Raw genomic sequence first — 20,742 nt, 5'->3', positions numbered from 1 at the left:
TCTGAGTAGCTATCAACCACACTAAACCATGCAATACACCAACAGTATTCTATTTTTTTAAACATTTCATCATATATGGAAAACTGAATCACTTTGCTGCACAGCAGAAATTAACATGACACTAAATCAACTATACTTCAATAACATTTTTTAAAAGAAGGCAAAAATAACATTTCATGATTTCTTCAACAAATACAGAGATTTTCCTACCCTTCTGGATTCTGCATCATTCAGACTCATGTAGCCTGGGGGAAGATTGGCGGAAACTGGCAGCTGCTGCTCCAGTGTGATGATTCTACCATCCTTCAGTAAAGGTACCCAGGCAAAGCCAACTGCCAAGACAATAATCGGCCATGAGAAATGAAATCACAGATGCAATTAGCTACACAAATGTCTGGTCACTGGGGAGCAGGGTAGGGCTGGTGATGCTGCCAGGGGTTTGTATGTGAGAGTCCAGGTGTTAGGCATCCAAGCACTGGGGGGGTGGGGGGGGTGGGGAATTAGTTTGGATGGCTTCCTAATCCTAGCCTGGCCACTAACAGGTTATTCACGCTACCTCCTTGACTATAACAATGGGAACAATAACACCCAGATCTTCTATAGAACAGCGATTGAAAGACCAACGTGAGCTGATATACCAGAACACTTGAAAGCTTTTAAAGTGCATCCATTTCATTATCTTGACATACTAGGGGAGCATTTTGGTACTTATTTTTTAAAAGATTCAGATGTCTCTTGTCCACCCTTACAGTCTCATATCTGAGACTATAATCAGACAGCAATCACCATGTTGCAAAATTTCTTCCAGCAACCCTAGGGTAAGTAAAGGACTATGGAAAATGAAGGTCACAAGTCAGGGTTACGTTCTATATTTATACACAGCAGTATTTGGTTGGGCAGTTTTCCTGATTACAGAAGGAAGAGAGGTAGCAAGAGAATACAGCCACAGCACAGTACTTACAAGTGGAATCACTGAGAGATTTTCCTCCCCAGTCTCTACATTTCTTAACAGTTCTACCCCAAAGAGCCTCTTGGCTTCTTATTATAAAACTCATCATGTTCTAAGCTAAAAAATCCAGAGCCATCTGTGTTGCTCAAGTCAAGCAGTGTCAGTATTTCCATTATAGAGATTACTCTGGACTTCAAGTGTTTATAACTTAGCTGTAAAAAGGATTGCTCTGAACTGAGTTCTGGCATATGAGGGAGGGTGTTGGCTCGAGAGTACTTTTGAAAGCCACTGCTTTCTGATGCTTTAAAGTTCTTTGTGTGAGTGTGTGGGTGTGTGTGTGTGCGCACGCACATGCATGTGTGTGTGTGTTTACAGTGTGAACACAGAAGTCAACACAAATCTGGTTAGAACGTGTCTAATTTGGCAAAGCTTTAATTCTTAAAGAGACTGATATGTTGCATTCTCCAAATAGACTGAATGGCTTTCTCAGACGCCAAAACACGCCTGCAGGGCATCTTCACTAGTACAGCTTCAGAAATGCTTTACCCAGGGCTTTTCTTTTAGAAAAAGCAAAGGAAAGTAACATGAGCAGAAGAACCATTCAAAAGGACTCTGTCAAAGTAGTTAAACTGAAAATCAGACAAATGACAAAAGGTTTCCAGTCCAGAAAGCAGGAAAAGGAAAAGATATTTCTTGTTTTTCAGGGTTATTTTTTCCTTACATAAATTTTTATTGACATTTAATTCAGATGCCTTACAATTAATCTATTTAAAGTATACCATTCAATGGTTCTTGGTATATTCACAAAGCTACATCTACTGCCATTACCTAATTCCAGAACTTTTTTATCACCCCCAAAAGGAACTCCATACCCCTCAGAAGTCACATTCTATTTCCTCTTCTTCAAGTCGTGGACAGCCACTGATCTACTTTCTGTCTCTATGGAATTGCATGGGCAATATCCTTGCACTGCAAATCAATCAGAGCATGGCCAAGTGTGTCTCTTAGTCAAAACTCATCTAGAATGCTTGGAAGCTATAAAGGTACAAGGTCAAGCACACAGCATCTACATCAAAAGTGTGAAACCACTTAAAGGATGGACAGTTAAAAGTAATGAGTGCTGGGGAGGAGTTTGGGATTAACAGATATACACTACTCTATATAAAATAAATTTTAAAAACTAGCACCTGCTGTATACAGCACAGGGAACTGTGTCCAATTCCCTGTAATAACCTACAATGGAAAAGAATCTGAAAAAGAACGGCTATGTGTGTATATATACATATGTATGCATAACTGAGTCACTTTGCTGTACATCTGAAACATTATAAATCAATAATACTTCAAAAAAACTTCAATATATATATTTTAAAAACTGATGAGTAGCAAGAAAATAACCACCTCATGCTCTACTGAGCATTTTGCCCACTTCTGTCTAGGACCTGGATAAGGCAACAGTTGTTTGTTTCCTCAGGAGGTACACTGTCATGCACCTCACTGTCTCATTATTCTGCTAGATTTCTTCTCAACCTGCAAGGTCACTACCCTAAATGAACAGCAATTTCTATGGGGATCTAGAACATGACCACACTATCCACAAAGGGACTCTCCTAATATTCAGTACTGCTGCCTGCTGGGCATCACTCAGATGTGTTACTAACATTGCAAACTCAACATCAGTCAAAACCCACCATCCCTAGGCATAACTCTGCTACTCGGCAATATCTGCCTTCCAGTTTTGAAACTTCAGTGCTAACTTTGAATCATCTCTCTAGAGGCCCATCACTTGCCAGGCCCAGTATATTCCTCTGCAATTGTCTTTTTCTCCACCCTCACTACCTGCCCCCCACCCACCCACCATTACAGCCCCACTGTGGTCCCCTTCCTCTCCTGAACTCTTGAAATAGCCCCCTAACTGGTGTTTCCTTCCTTCCTTTTTCCTGCTCCACCTCACCTCACCCATTATATTGCTGCCTGATTGGATTTCCTGCAAAACAGCTCCTACTGGTGTTAATAACCCTCCAGTATTTCCTATTGGTAACAGAATAAAATCAAACCCACAACCTGGTATTCAGGGCCTTCCACCATCTGACTCTTCCTTTTCAATCTGCCATCCTATGCTTCCCTCCCCAGTTTCCTGTGCTTCAGTGCATGGAACTATTTGGGGTTCCCTGTCCAGACCCCTCAATACTCTGCCTCTATACTGGCTATTCCTTGACTGCATTATAAAACTCTATGCCACCCTGCAATGCCTCACCCAAACACCATCACCTCCTGGAAGCCTTCCCTGACTCCCAGCCACTTGTCCTTCCACCAGTTGAACTGAATAATTTTATGTGATGTCAGAGAATAACTCGCTCTTCTCCGATATCACACAGCACCATTTTATTGGTAACTACTACTTTCTATCTTGTGTTATAAATGTCTACATAGATCTTGTTTCCCCCACTGGACCATGTGCTCACTGAAGATGAGATCTATGTTCGATGCTCCACTGTCTTCTCCATATTACCTACTACAATATCTAGTACATAATAGATATGCAGACATATTTGCCGAGTGAATGAACAAATTTAAGATGGGTCCAGGCTGACGCCACAGAAGCAGCCTGAATGCCCATCAACAGAGGAAAGGATAAAGAAGATGTGAGACATATATACGATGGAATATTACTCAGCCATAAAAAGGAACGAAGCTGTGCCATTTGCAGAGACATGGACGGACCTAGAGGCTGTCATACAGAGGGAACTAAGTCAAAAGAGAAAAACAAATATCACATATTAATGCATATGTGTGGAATATAGAAAAATGGTATAGATGAATCTATTTGCAAAGCAGAAATAGAGACACAGATGTACAGAACGAACAAATGGACACCAAGGGTGGGAGGGGGTGGTGGGAAGAACTGGAAGATTGGGATTGACATATATATATACTACCTTGTATAAAATAGATTAACTAATGAAAATAGACTATATAGCACAGGAATCTCTATTCAATGCTCTGTGATGACAAAGAGGGGATATATGTATACATATAGCGGATTCACTTTGCTGTACAATAGAAACTAATGTAACATTGTAAAGCAACTAAATTCCACTAAAAATGTTAAAAAAAAAAAAAAGAAAGAAAGAAAAAGATTGGCACAGGCTAACTTGGATTTGAATCCCAAAGCATACTGACACTGACATAGTGGATGTGGCATGGGCCATGTCCATAGGACCTGTGATATTCTCCCAAGGATGCTTCCCATTGGTCTATCTAAAGCCTTGAGGAATGAGACCACAACTGGGGCTTCACTATCAATGCTTATTCAAGTTTGTTAAATCTATCCTCTTCTCCCTAGAATTCCAATCTCCCTTGGGTTCAAAAATGCCCATGGCTCTGGGCTTACTTCCCTCTTCTAAATGAGTAGAGCTGGAAGGTTCTGCTTGCTGGACCATTCCACACAAAAGAAATAACAAAAATATAGCATCACAATATGGGTTTCTCTCTGAGAAGAGCAATATTACTTTATGTTGCCTACAGTAGTCTAAGCACACTGGCAAGCATTTGGACATGATGTTGAGTAGAAATGATGATAAAATGAACATGTAATTCATATTTTAGCATGGAAATTTTAACTCAGAAATGCACTTTTTGATAAGGGGAAGTGGTCTGTAGCTCAGTGAAAGAGGTTATATCCTAAGACAACTCCATTTTGAATAGCTCTAGAGAGAGAGATTTAAAGAATGCATGGATATATGTATACCTGTAGCTGATTTACACTGTTGTACAGCAGAAATTAACACAACATTGTAAAGCAATTATACTGTAAATTTTTTTTAATTTTAAAAGATACACACTTATAGATAGATTAGACATAGATATAAATATAGATAAATACATAGATAGAAAGGATTATAAACAAGGACTTCTGAACAGCACAGCCAATTCTACTCAACACTTTGTCTTAAGCCATATGGAAAGAAAATCCAAAAAAGAATAGATGCATACATATGTACAAGTGAATCAAGTTGCTGTACACCTCAAACACAATATTGTAAATCAACTATTCTCCAATAAAGAACACACGTACCTGGAGTTTCAACTGTGTCCTGCTTTTTGGTTGTTCCCTTTGTATTAATTTCACAACTTACGTGATAAAAAGTGAAAAGCAAATGATGTTTTTGATGAAGGTGAATGGGAAGCTCAATTTTTATCTGAAATGAAAGCAAAATTATAGAGCATTTTGTTTTCATCGTCAAGTGGGACTGTCAGACCTTTAGCTTTGTTTCATCATACTTTTCCAATGACATAATTTTCTAAATCACAGGTCAAGTGGTCAAATAATAGATATCATTTAAATATATTCCAAATGCCTTTCTGGTCAGTTTCAGTTTGACAATAATATTCTCTTGGGTTGTGAGGGCTGATTTATTACTCTTCCTGGAGAGTTGTGGATTCTCCTGGATTCAACTTTGCAGAAGGATTTTCTGAAACACTGGATCAAAACCGCATCCTTAAAGCCCAGAGATATCATGAAACTCAATTGGAGTCAGTGAATCCAATCCATCTACAATGTGCACTGAATTTGAAAACCTGCCTTTTTTTTTTTTTTCCCCAAAATCATTGCCCTCCTCTGCCTGGGAAAAAAAAAAAGCCTTTACAAATAAATGAGCAAAAAGTCACTGAGGTATTATGGAATCCACAAATTACAGTTGTATAAATTTCTTTAGAGGAAAAACACAGCTTTACTCTTGAATAAATAAAAAGTATCATTATGATACATGAATTTCATGCTAAAAATTAATACTTTAATACAAGCACCTCAAGTAATTTGCCAATCAGAACCCAAGTGAATGTTTGTAATGTCTCCTGGGAAGGATGTGGGAGACAGATCACAGATTTAGTTGATTTAATGCACATGCGTGGACCTGCCCAGGAACCCATGCAAACATACATGCTCACGTTCACTTTCCTGGTTAATACATAGCAAATGTTTGAAAAGTCCATTTCTGGCTTCCTAACATGGATTACTTACTACATGAAAAAGCTTTCTCTAGTGACTGGCACTGGTTATAGAGAGGAATATATTAAACAGCTTGGTGATGGGACATCTGGCCTAATTATCATTCACACAAGACATGGCTTTGGTGTGATAACTAATTTCTGTTGTAGGTATATTTCACCACAGAATATGCCTATTCACAGCACCCAGACCATCTGGGTAGGTATCTAATGCTCTGCTGCACATAAATATGGACACACTCCCTCCCTGGGTGGCAAAAACACATTCCCTGCAAAGGCTGGGGCACTGGACTGAGTAGGAATGAGCAAGTCCCAGGCTGGGGTTTCAGGCCTCCATACTACAGCAGCTGGGCCTGGGGAACCGGGGACAGCAGGGTAGGGGGATGGTTTCTAACCAAGCCAGGGATGGACACGTGGAGCCTGAGAAGCAGAAATAGCAGAGCTCTTGGCCTGGGATGCACACCCGGGTTCCACAGAGACACATGGCTATCAAGGGCAGCCTGAGGATTTGGATAAGCTGTCTATGCACAGGCTCAAAGAGGTTTTGACAGAGACACTGAGAAGGACACAGACACGCAGAGACAGAGAATTGGGAAGAAAGAGAGCCAGGGACAGAATCGGGCAACCTGACTGAGGACAGGCACTCAGAGGCCGGGAGATGGCCTCTGTCTATATTGCACTGAGGCATTTGGTGTAGCCGATGGGATTTTGGGGGCCCAGCCACACCACTGTGTCTCTCAGAGCATTTCACTTACAGACAGGCTGCACCCTCCCATGCAGAACCACAGGAGGTAAGAGCTAGGAGGGCCTTCAGAAAACCCCTTCCAAATGTCTTATTTTAAACTCTGGAAATTAGAGACTCAGGGAGGGGAAGTGACTTGCTCAAGGTCACGGAGCCAGCTGATGTCCAAGTGTGGGCTAGAAGTCCTGTTCCAGTCTGCTGTCTGTTTCCTACATTATCTCACATCAGAGCCCCTTCCATTTGTGGGCCCTGCCTCCACTGTCACCAAAGGGCACCAAGCAGGCAGTGGCCCTTCGTTCTGATGTGACATTTTCTATTTTCATGTGACTAACCATTCAGGGATTGAAGGTGCAGATGCAAGATTGGAAATGATTCAAACAGAAAAGAAACAACCACCGCAGCATTTTCTCAATAAGAAATAACGTATTTTACCTCATCATAGAACTCTGGATTTTGGTTGTGATGCGAGACAACAGCATAAGCGTTTGTGGTAAAGACAGACCCTGCAGGTTTTCCATAGATACACTGCAAAAGAAGGAAACAGAGTCACCACTCTCCATGCTGCTCTTTGAACAGGATGCTGCTGCTGCTAAGTCGCTTCAGTCGTGTCCGACTCTATGCGACCCCATAGATGGCAGCCCACCAGGAACCACATACAGTTATGGGCATCTGTGAGCACAGGGTCATGGCCAAGCCCACCCAGCTCTCACCATGAGCCTGTAAATTCCAAATCATTTCCAGTCACTCCAGACACCCCCAGACATCGCCTAACTTGGCTCCATGGATGCTGCTGAATTTCCTGCCACCAAAGAAATACAGTTTCAACCTAGCTGACAGGAAGTGGCTGAACACTTCTAATCATTTGGAAGGGAAACACTCTCCAGCCAGGCCTGGCAAGCTTACTTCTCTCATGCTATTTGCACTTATTAATATGAGAAGCTCCTCCTTGGTCGGTCAGCAACATGTGCTGAATGCTCATTGTGCGTGGGCCAGGTAAGGACTTTTAACAGAACCAACAGCAGATCCATTCCTAGCCTCAAGGAATTAGAAAATGAATGGCCATTAGGCCACAGATGGGCTTACTGTTTTCTCACTTTATGAGCCACACTTTCAGAGTCACCAGCTTGCTGCTATACCAATAAAATGAATGGAAGGCTTTCTAGGGTTCCGTGGAAAGATCCGATTTCATTTCTAGTGTGAGTTTTTCACTTCCATAGGCTTAATACATTCAAGGATGAATATGGAGTCAATGAGCCAGGCTACTAATGGCCTCACTCGGGTACTTCAGAGCCAGCCTCCAGGCCAGCTAAGAAATGAAACTGACACTCGCCTGCTCTCCTGAAATATGGTTATGAAGGCAATTTGCAGGGACTGCAGAGAGGTAACCTAAGAGTCTTTGAGTATACAAAAGGATAGTGCACGGGGATGAAAAAATACTATTCTCAGCTCCACTGAAGAAGAATCAGAGAACCCACACCTCATTTTAGCCAGCTAATCCTTAAATTAACTTAGGTTTCTCTGTGAAAAAAATCTCTTCTCAAAGATAAGAGCTATTAAACATTAAATGACTTAATTGGGGATATTCCAGCCTCTTTTCCTAGGTGGTTTAAGAGGAAGACTCGCTATCCATCTGTCTGATTTAGGCTCAAGCTAGAGACGTAGGGAGCCAGATAAACACTTTGTGATGGCTAGATGTTCAGATTTCTCTCTCAGGCCTCTGATTCCTGGGCTAAAGAGCCAAAAGTAAAAGGTGGCTATAAAGAGTGAAACTGTAAGGGCAGTTTTTTAAGGATCGCAATATCAGATACTGAGATGCTTTTCCTAGATCATTCATTCAAGTTTGGAGGCACCATTTGGCCAGCCACAGACTCGAAGTCATATCTCAGATCAAAGCAGTCATGCTGTGCTACTGTCAGCTTGAAGCCTGTTCAGGTTTCAAGGAGAAAGGAGTTAAACTCCCCTGATGGTACCACTATAAGCTGTCAGAAGAAAATGACCTTGTGATTGGGCATTGAAGCAAGGCAAAATCCAAGTGGAGCAAAGGCAAAAATTCTGGCATATGCAGCTTACCCTTTTTTAAAGCTATATATACGTTCCTAACATATTGTGTCATTTCTTAATATTTAACTCAATCTTACCGGTAATGTTTAAGAGTAGAAAAGGCAATCTTACATTTGTCACTTTACTACATTTTCTTTGACATTTAAGCACAGGAAACTTAGCATGTGAAACTACCTAGTACCAAAATGTCTGTCTCTATGAAAAATGCATGCTTATCAATATCACAAACAAACCTTTAGAGCGCTAGCATCACTTTCATCCGAATCCCGGAATTCCACACAGACCGCAATGTTCCTTGCCTAAAAATGATTCATCATTCAAAATGAGTCACAAAACGAGAAGATTATAAACAAGTGTAACACCCCAAAATGTATAGTTTACCCTGTTTACCTTGGCAAATGTTTTTTGGCTATCGTATTTTAATTGCAAGGGATATACATATAGATGGTTTTTGTAAATGGTAAATGGGTAACAATATTTCGTCATTTCTGGAACAAACTCTTCAACTTCCACAGTAATATTTTGACAATTCTTTTCAAAGGGCTTCAGAGGCACATATGAAGAAGTAATACAATCTACAGCAGAAAAAATAAACAGGCAAAGATGCAACAATTGTTAACACATTCCTGCATTTATAAAATACATATATATACCTGGATTGTGTTCTCAAAGAGTGGTTTAACAAACAGAATTCTTAGTGATTGACAAAAACTCATACAGCCACTTCAAGAACCCAGAAGAACAAGTAGGAGTAAGTAGCCTGATGCTGATTTTAGTGAAACCCTTCAAACCAGATGCGGATTGCTATTTCATTCTCAACGTAGAGTGATTTTCCAAATATAACACATCATAATTTTGACAAATTTAAACTCTGCAAAGAAATCCATTACATTTTTCCTCCTGCGACTGCAATTTAGCTTTTCACTGCAATTTTTTATTGGTATCAGGGAAGTAACAGTAAATTTATGCCAATTAGCTCATGGCTAGTCCCTCTTAAAAAGTTAACTTGGTACAGGTGCAAATTTTCACTTAAGGAAAAATGGCAGCCTTCTGAAACTACAGATCTTCTGATGTGTTACCAATAATAAATTCCATCCTCCCGAATGTGGAAAACACAAAGCCTTAGAGAAGTATGGCAGCACATGTTATTGAGGTAGCCACTTGGAGTAAAGGTTATTCATACACTTAAAGGGGCTCTAAGACTGCTGGTCCTTGCTGAAGAGTGATATTGATGGAGAAGAAATATGCAGGAGAGTCAGATCTGAGGACACAATATTTTTCACTGGGTTTTGTTTTCTATGATAGCGATACTTACAATAGAATATCTGGAAGAACAGAATAAAGGTCCACAGATAAAAGTGATCATTTCACTACCCAGAGTTAACTACTGCTAATATTTTGGCATATTTTCTTGTAGTCTTCTTCCTATGTATGTCTCATCTAACAAACACAAAAATCTCACTGCATAGAGAACTTTATCCTAGTTGTTGGTATTTTATCTGATATCTTATTTCATGAGTTCTTTGTAAACATCATTTTGCAGAGCTGCATAAAAGTTTCATGGTATCAGGATCCCTAACTGAACTGAACCACACATGAACTGAAGCATGACTGAACCACACTGACAGTGTCGTACTCTTTGGTTGCTTTCAGTCCCCTCTGTAATATAGACAACACTGCAAAAAATATCTTTACGCATAAACTCCTGTCTACACTTCAAGTTATTTCCTTAGGAAAAAATAATCCATTGAACTCTTAGATGTTTTAACATGCCAATTGCCACTCTCCTACTTACAATCCTTTTGTGACTTCTCATTGTACTTGGGATGAAATTCAGTTTTTTAAGGAGTTACCATGGTTTTCACAATGTTCTTCATGATGTGATTCTTCCTACTTCTCCTACTTCATTTCTTATCTCCTGTGTTCACATCACACACTAGACTAGCGCCTCATTGGTTCCCTTTGTGTCCATATAAACCAAGCTAGCTGCACCTCAAGATCTTTACATGTGACCCCCTCAGAGCAGAATGTACAGTCCGAACCATTTCATGCTGACTGGGCCACGTGGTGGGCCTTCCTTAGCCACCCTTTTTGAAAGTGGCCCACACAATCAGAGACAGAAATTACTCATTTGCTCTTGTTTAAATGCCTGTCACTCTTTCTAGACTGTAATCTCCATACTTTCAAAGCACCTAGTAAGTATTCAATAAAGTCTACTCAATAAATGTTTCTTTGGTGAATAAATGGATAGATAGAATGTCAGAACTAGAATGCCTTAGTTACAGACATTCATGGATGTCTCTTGCCAAATTGTACTCCTACTTGAGATAGGTGACAGTGCCTGGCCAAAACTAAGCCGGCATTAGACAGTTACAATTTATTTTTTGCAAATTTGATAGATGAACAAAAACACCACAATGCTGAAATATTTGCATTTGTGTTACTGGCATAATTACTGAGACTAGATGTTTTCCAATTATTTACCAGTCATTTTATTTCCTGCAAATTGTCTTTTCTGTCTTCTGTCCATTTTTCTCCTGGGATCATAGATTCTTGTCTTTAAACAAGAAATGAAATTCTCCTTTTGGATCCCTTCACTAATGAAATTCAGCCAAGGCAAAAGGAGCAGAAACTGACTGGAACACACTCACATCATATATTATACATGAAACAGCATCTGATAAAAATCAACTTAATTTACTTCCTAATCTCTAACTATTCACCATGTGTCCCGGGTTGAATAGTGTCCCACCAAAATTCATGTCCACTGGAAACTCAGAATGTGACCTCATTTGGAAATAGGGCCTTAGCAGATGTAATTAGTTAAGATGAGATCATAATAGATTAAAGTGAAGTCGCTCAGTCGTGTCTGACTCTTTGCGACCCCATGGACTATAGCCTACCAGGCTTCTCTGCCCATGGGATTTTCCAGGCAAGAATACTGGGGTGGGTTGCCACTTCCTTCTCCAGGAGCTCTTCCCGATCCAGGGATTGAACACGGGTCTCCCGCATTGGAGGCAGACACTTTACCGTCTGAGCCTCCAGGGAAGCCCATATAATAGATTAAGGCGGGCCTTAAATCCAATGACTGGTGCTCTTAGTAGAAGACCATGAGGACAGAGGCAGAGACCAGACGGATGCATCTATAAGCTGAAGGACACCCAGGCTAGCCACCAGCTTCTAGAAGCTAGGAGAAGAGGTTCTTCCTCAGCGCCCTGAGAGGGAGCGTGGCCATGCCAGCGCCTTGATTTTGACTCCCAGCCTCTAGAACCACAAGAGAGTAAATTTGTTGTTTTAAGCCACCCCGTTTGTAATACTTTCTTACAGCAGCCCTAGGAAACAAATACACCATTTAAATCTTAAGAAAAATGTTAGGAAGATAAAACACCTGCGCTTCAGGGACTTCCCTGGTGGTAGTTCAGTGCTCTCAAAGCAGGGGGCCCAGGTTCTATCACTAGTCAGGGAACTAGATCCCACATGCCACAACTAAGAGATCACGTGCCACAACTAAGACCTGGCACCGTGAAATAAATAAACATTAAAAAAATAAAAACCCTGAGATTCAAACGTAGCCTTTTAGGTTTATTTGCAATATGTAAGTTCTTACTTGAAAAATCCACAGGAACACATTCTACTGTGATGTTTAGCTGCCCAGGAATAATCTGCAATTTGGTCTTCTCTGGCCTAGATGTAAAATAAGAATATTTTATATTCAAAAAATATGATTACTAAGTGCACTGGTTACCGTTTATTCAAACTTCCAAATGCTTCCAAATCCAAACGCTCCAACATTTGATTTTTCCCACATATGACTCACATTCATCATTCAAAGAAATTATAATTCATCTATGATATTGATTTACTGCAGTAACTCTAAAACACTTACTTCTTGTATTCCGAGAGCAACTTGAGAATGTCTTCATTGGAAAGCTTGCTACTATCTTGTTTATACAAAGGAGAAAATCTCCCATCCAGGTCCAGAGAGCCTTGAATATCTTTGAAAATGGGCCTAAAAGAGCAACAGAGGTTTTTTTTTTAACTTGAAAGTATGGATAAATTAAGATCAAATAGTGGTGATGGGAACATAAAATGGTGAAACTCTTTTGGAAAATAATTTGGCAGTTTCTCATGAAGTTAAGCATACACCTACCCTCTGATCCTGCGATTCAACTCCTAGGCATATTTCCACATGGTACTTGAATGTTCACAGCAGATTTATTTGTTATAGCCCCAAACTGGCAACCACCCAGATATTCATCAACAAATGAATGGATAAACAAATCGTGGTATATTCTTACAAGGGAATACCACTCAATGAACAACTGATACAACATTATGGATAAAATACAAAAACAGACTGAGAACAAGAAACCACAGGCAAGGTTACATACTGCATGATTCCATTGATATGAAGTCCAGAATAGGTTAAGGTCAGTGGTTGCTTGGCTGGGAGTGGATGGCTGATTGGACAGGGATGTGAGGAACTCTCTGGAGTGATAGAAATGTTCTAGATCTTGGTTGGGGTGGTAGTTATATGACTACATACATCTGTGAAAATTTATCAAGCTGGACATATAAATGTGAATTTTAATCAAAGATAAATTATATCTCAGTGAAGTTGATAAAAATTGAATTAGATCTTTAAGATCAACTTATATAGAGTTTATAATATATCTATAAAATTTCTAATATGAATTAGAATTATTCCCTCCTCCTTCTCCTCTTTCATTTTCAAAGTAGCTATTTTACTGCCAGAACAGGAAGTAATATACAAGCACCCAACGCACTGGAAGCAACTATGGCCAAAGGCACAATCTCCCCTGGCAGAGCCTCTGAAAAATGTGGTTAAAGGCACTAACTATCAGTCCTACTTCTAAGCATACCTCCTTTATTTTCAGTAAACAGGGGTTTATCACACAGCTTTTAAATATCCCAGCCAAGCCTTTAGAGTCAGTTCCTGTCGCTGCTAACAACCAAAATAATTTAAGAAGAAAAAAAAAAAAAAACAGCATAATTCCACATCAGAACTGGGGATTAAAGCTTCTAACTTTGAAGATTTTATAATTTATTTTTCTACAAGCACATTAGCATCAAGCAGTTACTGATGTGGCCTAAAAAGGGGTGGAGAGCATGTGCCATGGCTGTCTACAGTGGGCTCTGAATTCAGGTCCTGTTAGTTCTAAGACCTGCTTACACACATGCCATGTGAACTTAGGCAAGGATTTATTTTTTCATTTCTGTGACTCAAATTCCTCATCTCCAAGATGGGGGAGAACAGTACCTACCTCTAAAAGAAATATACATTAAGCACGTAGACCTCTACCTTGTACGTGCCTGTGTGTTAAGTCTCTTCAGTCGTGTCTGACTCTTTGAAACCCTATGGACTGCAGCCCACCAGGCTCCTCTGTCCGTGAGATTCTCCAAGCAAGAAAACGGGAATGGGTTGCCATTTCCTCCTCCAGGGGATCTTCCCAACTCAGGGATTGAACCTGTGTCTCTTATGACTCCTGCATTGGCATGTAGGTTCTTTACCACTAGCACCACCTGGGAACCCCACCTTGTACAGTTAGCACTTAATTACCATAAATATTGGACTGGCCAAAAAGCTCATTCTGGTTTTTAAAACCTGAACGAACTTTCTGACCAATAGTAACAGCAGCAGCCACTGGAGCATCACTAAGTATGTTTCACCTTCTGGAACAGCTAAGTATACCACCTTCCACTACTCTTTGCCCTTGACCTATCCTTGGCTAGCATTTCTTACTAGTTGGCAAAATAAGGACAAGGTGCCTTTTCATCTACCAACATATAACACATTTTGAGACCCTCTCCCAAGTGAAATGATTATAGTGATAGAACAGTTACTGAACTTAAATCTCCTACCCTTATGGTACCCCCCAGCACCCACTGAACATAACTCGTTGAATTATTCAAAACATAGTGCCCTTTCCCCAGAAGTTCCAGTGAGCTGTACAGGCTGTACCATAAACAAGTCAGTGAACTTGTACTTCAAAGGGCGTATAAGCAAGGAATATAGTTTCAGTCATCACTGTAGGTAGACAGGCAAGATTTAGAGAAAAATTATGTAAACCACCATCAGATATGTGGTACAATTAACACACTTCCCAATATACTACCCCTGAAGAAGTTGCCAAATGTGTCATCAGAAAGCAAGAAAATCTACTAAGTAATTACACACTTGCACTGAGCAACTACATTTTTCGCCTTCTAGTTTTTAGTATGTTTTTCAGAATTACTCTATGATGGCTTTTCAAAGCATAAACCCAGCCAACTCTAAAATAGTGGGCACATTGTACATAATTCACTGCAATTTCTGGTTTTCTGGAAAAAAATTCCATCACTTTAGCAAATAAGCTCTGTTTCAAAGTGCAATAAAATTAAGTGGTGTCAGTCAGATCAGTAACCCAAGCCAAAGAAAATTTCCCTGAAGCAAGACATTTGAAAAAATGAAAGGGTCTTTGAGGCACAGCAAATTCTAAAAGAAAGAATATTTACATCCTGCTATAGACTGAATGTTTGTGTCACTCTGCTGCTCCTACACCCCCAAATTCATAAGTTGAGATCTAATCCCCAAGGTGATGGTATTTGTATGGCCTTAGAGAGGTGATTCAGTCATGAGGATGTAGCCCTTATGAATAGGATTAGTGTCCTTATAAGAGGCCAGAGAGATAGCCTGCTCTCATTTCACTATGTGAGACAACAGGGAGAAACTGGTTGTCTAAAACCTGGAAAAGAGTCCTCACCAGAACCCAACCATGCACTCTGATCTCAAGTTTCTAACCTCAGAAATTGTCAGAAATGAACGTCTGTTGTTTAAACCACCCAGTCTAACTTGTTATGGCAGCCTGAATGGACTGAGACACATCCGAAGTGTCCCAATATATAACTGGTTTGTCAGAAACAGACTTCTGAATGCTGCCGGCAAGGACAATAGCCCTCAACTTCACACAGGAGCATGAATAGATGGGTCAGAAATATATTTGTACAAACCTGGCAGCCCAAGCAAAGGGCATTCTGTATTGTCCAAGGCGGCTACACACTTGCTTAGCTGTCCTGTGCACTTTCTGGGCCGTCTAAGGTTAGAAATAAAAAGATAGGCTCAGATTTGTCCAAACTATCAGAGATTCAACCAGAAAAAATAATTTCCCCAACTTACTGATATAAAACATCAAAAACTAGGAAAACAAGATACAGAAATAGTTATAAATAAAACACAACACACATCAGCCACCCAACTTTTCAAGATAAAGTATTTCCTAAGGTTTTGGATTTTCTCATCAACAGAGCCCTCATCAAGATATCAGAAGACAAACAAAATAGATATAGGGCATGTTTTGTACTGAAGACTGCTACTGGGAAAAAATTAAGCAGTTTTAATGTCTATTTCCTTTCACACATGAGCGGGCATATACTTTCACTCTTGGGTGAAGTTGGTTCTGGGTACTGCTGACCTTTTTACTCCCAAGATAAAAGCCAAATGATCAAGAATCAATGCAATTAGTTTAGCGTGGGCAGGAGCTGCTGTTTGCACAGGCACTGGAAGATGACAAAGGAGATAAACTGCCTATAGAGTCTAAACAGGCTGTGAAATGCTGCCTCTATGCTATCCCTAGGGATACAGAATGATGAAGGCTTTTATCTATATTGTTGAGACTTCCCCCCCACACACAAATTAGTCATTCGTCTCCTCAGCATCTCCCACTTAATAACACTATTTTGATCCACAACTAAAGGCTACATACAACAGGCTGACTCATAAATACTCAGAAGCTGGACTGCTGCTAATGAACCATGCCATGAATGCTTTCCATCTTTGGGCCTGACTTTTCTCATTTATAAAATGAGAGAGGATTAGATCAATAATTTCCAAAAGTTCAGAATTCATGATCCAGAAATTTGGAGAATTATCTGGGTCGCCGACTTTTAAGGTTGCCATTTAAAGATTGTGTCTGATTCTTTGTGACTCCATGGACTGTAGCCCACCAGGCTCCTCTGTCCATGGGGATTCTCCAGGCAAGAATACTGGAGTGGGTTGCCATGCCCTCCTCTAGGCAATCTTCCTACAATCCCTGCCACTTCACACACCAACATTATAGAAAAGACAGACAGGTGTGATGTTTAAAAAGTAGGAAGTGCAAAAACCTCAGAATAAACTCCTTCGAATTGAATACCCTGAAGCTTCATGAATGGCTCACTATCTTGTCTTTCTTTTTTCATTTCATCAGGGACAGGAGTAAATTTGAGTACAGTCTGGCATTTGGAAACTGCAGGACTTGGGTCATTTTTACCCTCGTTGCTCTGACATCTTTGGCTATATGCAGGGCTGGGAATAAAGAAAGAGTAGCTATTTCCAAGGATACAGTGTCAATGAACATATGTTGCCTAAAAGCCTTTAGCTCTGATTTTGATAAACAAGCAAAAATCAGATTGCCATGTGAAAAGGGAAAAAAAAAAGTCATTTTCAAGCTGAAACATGCATACTCACAGAGCACACAATATTTTCAGAATATATTGCATGCTGAAAGAATTTTGTTTTTGTTGTTGTTGTTGTTGTTGTTGTCTTTCTTTTTAGAGGCATCATTGACAATATCATTTAAAGTATCAATAAAAGGCAAATTTTGCATTTGGCTGAAACGCTCACAAATGATCTTTATAAATACCTTTGCCGGGTCAGAATTTTTGATGTAGGGTTCCGCACAGTGTGTGATGTTTCCTTGGAGAACCTTTTCAATTCTCGCAACCAGGAAAATTTCAGGATGTGGATTCGTCACTGAGAAAATTCCCTGGAAAAAAATTCCTTCCATTAGATTTTTCTTTAATGTAATCTCATGCATACAGTTGCTTGGTTAGTGATTCCTAGTGGTGTGTTTGGCACAGAATATTGATCTTCAACATAGGATCATGTCCAGGGCCCTAGTAAGAGATAGCATTTCCATTCATACAGTTTTCAAAGGTCCTGATTGATGTTCCTTTCAATATAGATTTTCAATTTTGTCACCAGTCTCACATCTGTTAGTCCCCAAAGTGTAGGTGTCACCCTGACTGCTTAGCCTCTTGTGTTTGACGGTGTATGCAAGGTGCATCCTTAGGCCTAATCAATACAATGTGTATTGTTTGGCTTAAAGCAGCACGTGCTAAAATAGCATGCATTTCTGAAGTGGGACAGTTGATGCATTTTTAAAGGTAGCTGCCTGTAACTCCAGTGCAATCCACTCACCCTTAACTAGTACTAAAGGTAGCCAAGAAGGATGAAAATATTTTACTGTTCTTCATAAAATAAAAACTAAATCATCCTATAGAAAACACTCCTTTGCTGCAGCAGCAGAGCTCTGGTGCTCCAAAAACTCCTTTTGTCCCAAAACACTTTGTTTCAGGGACTAATGTAGATGCTACCAAGTTCCATGGGGAGCAACTATACCATCTCGTGTCCAGCTCAGCTCTTTCCAAATATAATATATTCCCAATAGCCCATTAGGTGGTGATGTCCGTTGCTTAAAGGAACATCACATAAGTGAATTCGAATGGAAAAATCCATCGTTAAGACTCTACCAAGTTTTATTTTGTCTGCTTGGTATATTACCAACTGTGTTAAGATAGTGTGTTCCAGTTTTCAAAGCATTTCAGACCCATGAGCTCATCTGTTGCAGACAGAACTCTCTGAGGTAGACAGGAAAGAAGAGAAAACTGAGTAGAGGACACTAAGTAATCCCCCCTCCCCAAATCCAAATGGCGTCTAAGGATCCTGGATTATGGTTGATTCACCTTCGGATTCCCGAGCAGCAAGGATGGAAGAAAGTGGTTAAAAGTTGTCCGAGGAATCAAATTTCCTGGGTTCATATTCTGGCCCCACTATTTATGGGTTTAGATAAAGTCACATCTTCTGTATAGCTCAGATTTCCCATCTATGAAATGGGCTATGACAAGAGGAATAGCTATTTTGTAATCTTGAGTGGCTTCAATGAAGTAATGCACATTAGGTAAGTGGTTACCAGAGTAACCAACATCTCAAGGTCACAGAACCTGATTTTTGGTTCTGCCAGCAGCATGCTGCCTGGGCTATGAGATGCAGCTGGCAGAGTGCTGGAGCAACCCACAGAAAGTATGCTGAACAGTGCTTTTGAGCACAATCTCAGGCTTCCAATTGTCACATAACTGTGCTAGATAGCTTTTGTGCACCCTCTCCCTTAGTCTTTGGGAAGATCCCCTGGAGAAGGGAATGGCAAGCCACTCCAGTGTTCTTGCTTGGGGAAATTCCATGGACAGAGGAGCCTGGCAAGCTATAGTCCATGGGGTCACAAAGAATTTGACATGATTGAGCCACTAACATTTTTCACTTTTTTTTTCTCATCTTCATCAAAACCCTCAAACACAGGCACTACGATACACACTTCTTACAGATTAAGAAACTGAGGCATAGGGAGGTTCGTGCAGTGAGTAAGTGGGTGACGATTGCAGTCAGGGCTTCCAGACAATACAGCCCAGGCTACAGAGCCGCTCAGCCTATCAACACAGGCTCCCATTGTCTCACCTGATAAAGCTGGATGAGAAGAGCAACGCTGCTGACTGCCGCAACTAACATTCACTGAGCACCTTCTGTGCCCAGTACTCCAGCCATTTCCCAACACTGATGCCAGAAATGAACATGGCTGTGTCAAAGGATTTGACAATTTGATCAGAGGAAGCTGCTTTGACTGTATGATCCCCGTGACTACTGCTCTCACTAGCAGCCCCACTGTACTGAGCAAATTTGGCGGGTTGGCACAGGGCTGAGTGCTTTCTGGGATGGGGGACCTGAGACACAGGAGAATGCTGAAGCACAGAGATGCTCATTGTTCAGGATTCCAAGGTAGGGGGACACTCTCTGAGGCAGCTCTGGCTTTTTCCCCTTAGCTTCCAGCTATTCCCCACTCCTCAGAACACAGCGGGACAGCTAGAGAACACCCTGGAATCCCAGGTGGCCTGGGAGTCTGGCTCTTCAGGACAAGGCCCTCCTTTCCCACCAAGGAGGCATGGCACTGCCTGGCTCTCTTCAGGGTGACTGTCACCCACGTCACTCGCCCCTCCCTTCAAGGAACGGGCCAGGTGTCCCCACTCCAGTTCCCAGTGCTTAGCCCCCCAGGATGTGGCAGGGCATGTGATAGCAGTGCCCTTTTTCACTAGCTCCACACCTGCTGACCCCCAATGGGGAACACACAAACAGACTCCCAAGAGTCAGCACCTCCCCCACAACCCCACTGTAGGTCATCTTGAGGGACCCAGGGCACCGAGCTCTGTCCAGGCACTTGGGAAGGAACTGTCAGGCAGCTGAGAGTGAAGTGATTGGTCACAGTAGCTGTTTGGTGTCAGGAAGGTAAGACTACTCGATGGGCTCAGTTTCTTCCTTTTCCTGTGGTCACCTGTTGCTCCTCAGGAAGCCACTACAGAGAAAGACTCTCCAAGGAGCAGATGGGGAGAGCCTAGAATAGCCCCCAAGCGCCACCATCCACCAAGCCCTGGGAGTGGGTGGCCTCTTCCTATAGATCCTGCTGCCGCTTGAACAGCCTTGCTGTAGGGGTGGGGTCTTCACACTTTCCAAGAGTGCCAGGGAAGCGCCATGTCCCTCTCTAGGGTGACAGGGAAGCAGAACAGCAGGAGGGGAGGGGCGGGGAGGGGGAAGCTGCACTCTGGGGCCTGTTAGAGCCAGATTCAGGTCCTGTTCCTCCCCACAGTAGCTCTGGGACCTTGAATGAGTCAAGTAGCTCTGGGACCTTGAATGAGTCACCTGGTTGCTCCGTGCCTCAGTTTCCTCATCTGTAAAATGGGGATAGGAATAGGACCTATCTACTTTACAAGGGTGTGGTAAGAATAAAATGACTTCATACAAGGACTTCCCTGGTGGTCCAGTGGCTAAGACCCCACACTCCCAATGAAGGGGGCCCAAGTTCAACTGCTACAACTGAAGATCCCACATCCCACATGC

The 20,742-nt window shown here is 41.3% G+C and overlaps 1 protein-coding gene across 1 annotated transcript in view; it reads right to left on the bottom strand.

The window, feature by feature from the left end:
- Window positions 1-20,742, bottom strand: part of LOC138071336 (dedicator of cytokinesis protein 11) — a 209,137-nt gene that overhangs the window by 100,178 nt on the left and 88,217 nt on the right. Inside the window, exons 13-21 of the mRNA XM_068962866.1 lie at window positions 17,444-17,566; window positions 15,774-15,856; window positions 12,649-12,771; window positions 12,370-12,446; window positions 9,153-9,337; window positions 8,996-9,061; window positions 7,134-7,226; window positions 5,028-5,151; window positions 211-332 (exon numbers count right to left, since the gene is read on the bottom strand). Coding sequence (XP_068818967.1) covers window positions 211-332; window positions 5,028-5,151; window positions 7,134-7,226; window positions 8,996-9,061; window positions 9,153-9,337; window positions 12,370-12,446; window positions 12,649-12,771; window positions 15,774-15,856; window positions 17,444-17,566 — 996 coding nt within the window. The remainder of the gene's footprint in view (window positions 1-210; window positions 333-5,027; window positions 5,152-7,133; window positions 7,227-8,995; window positions 9,062-9,152; window positions 9,338-12,369; window positions 12,447-12,648; window positions 12,772-15,773; window positions 15,857-17,443; window positions 17,567-20,742) is intronic.

This window comes from Capricornis sumatraensis, chromosome X (assembly GCF_032405125.1).
Source record: "Capricornis sumatraensis isolate serow.1 chromosome X, serow.2, whole genome shotgun sequence".
Taxonomy (NCBI): Eukaryota; Metazoa; Chordata; class Mammalia; order Artiodactyla; family Bovidae; genus Capricornis; species Capricornis sumatraensis.
The sequence above is the reverse complement of the archived record's forward strand: the minus strand, read 5'-3'. Positions and strand labels throughout refer to the sequence as shown.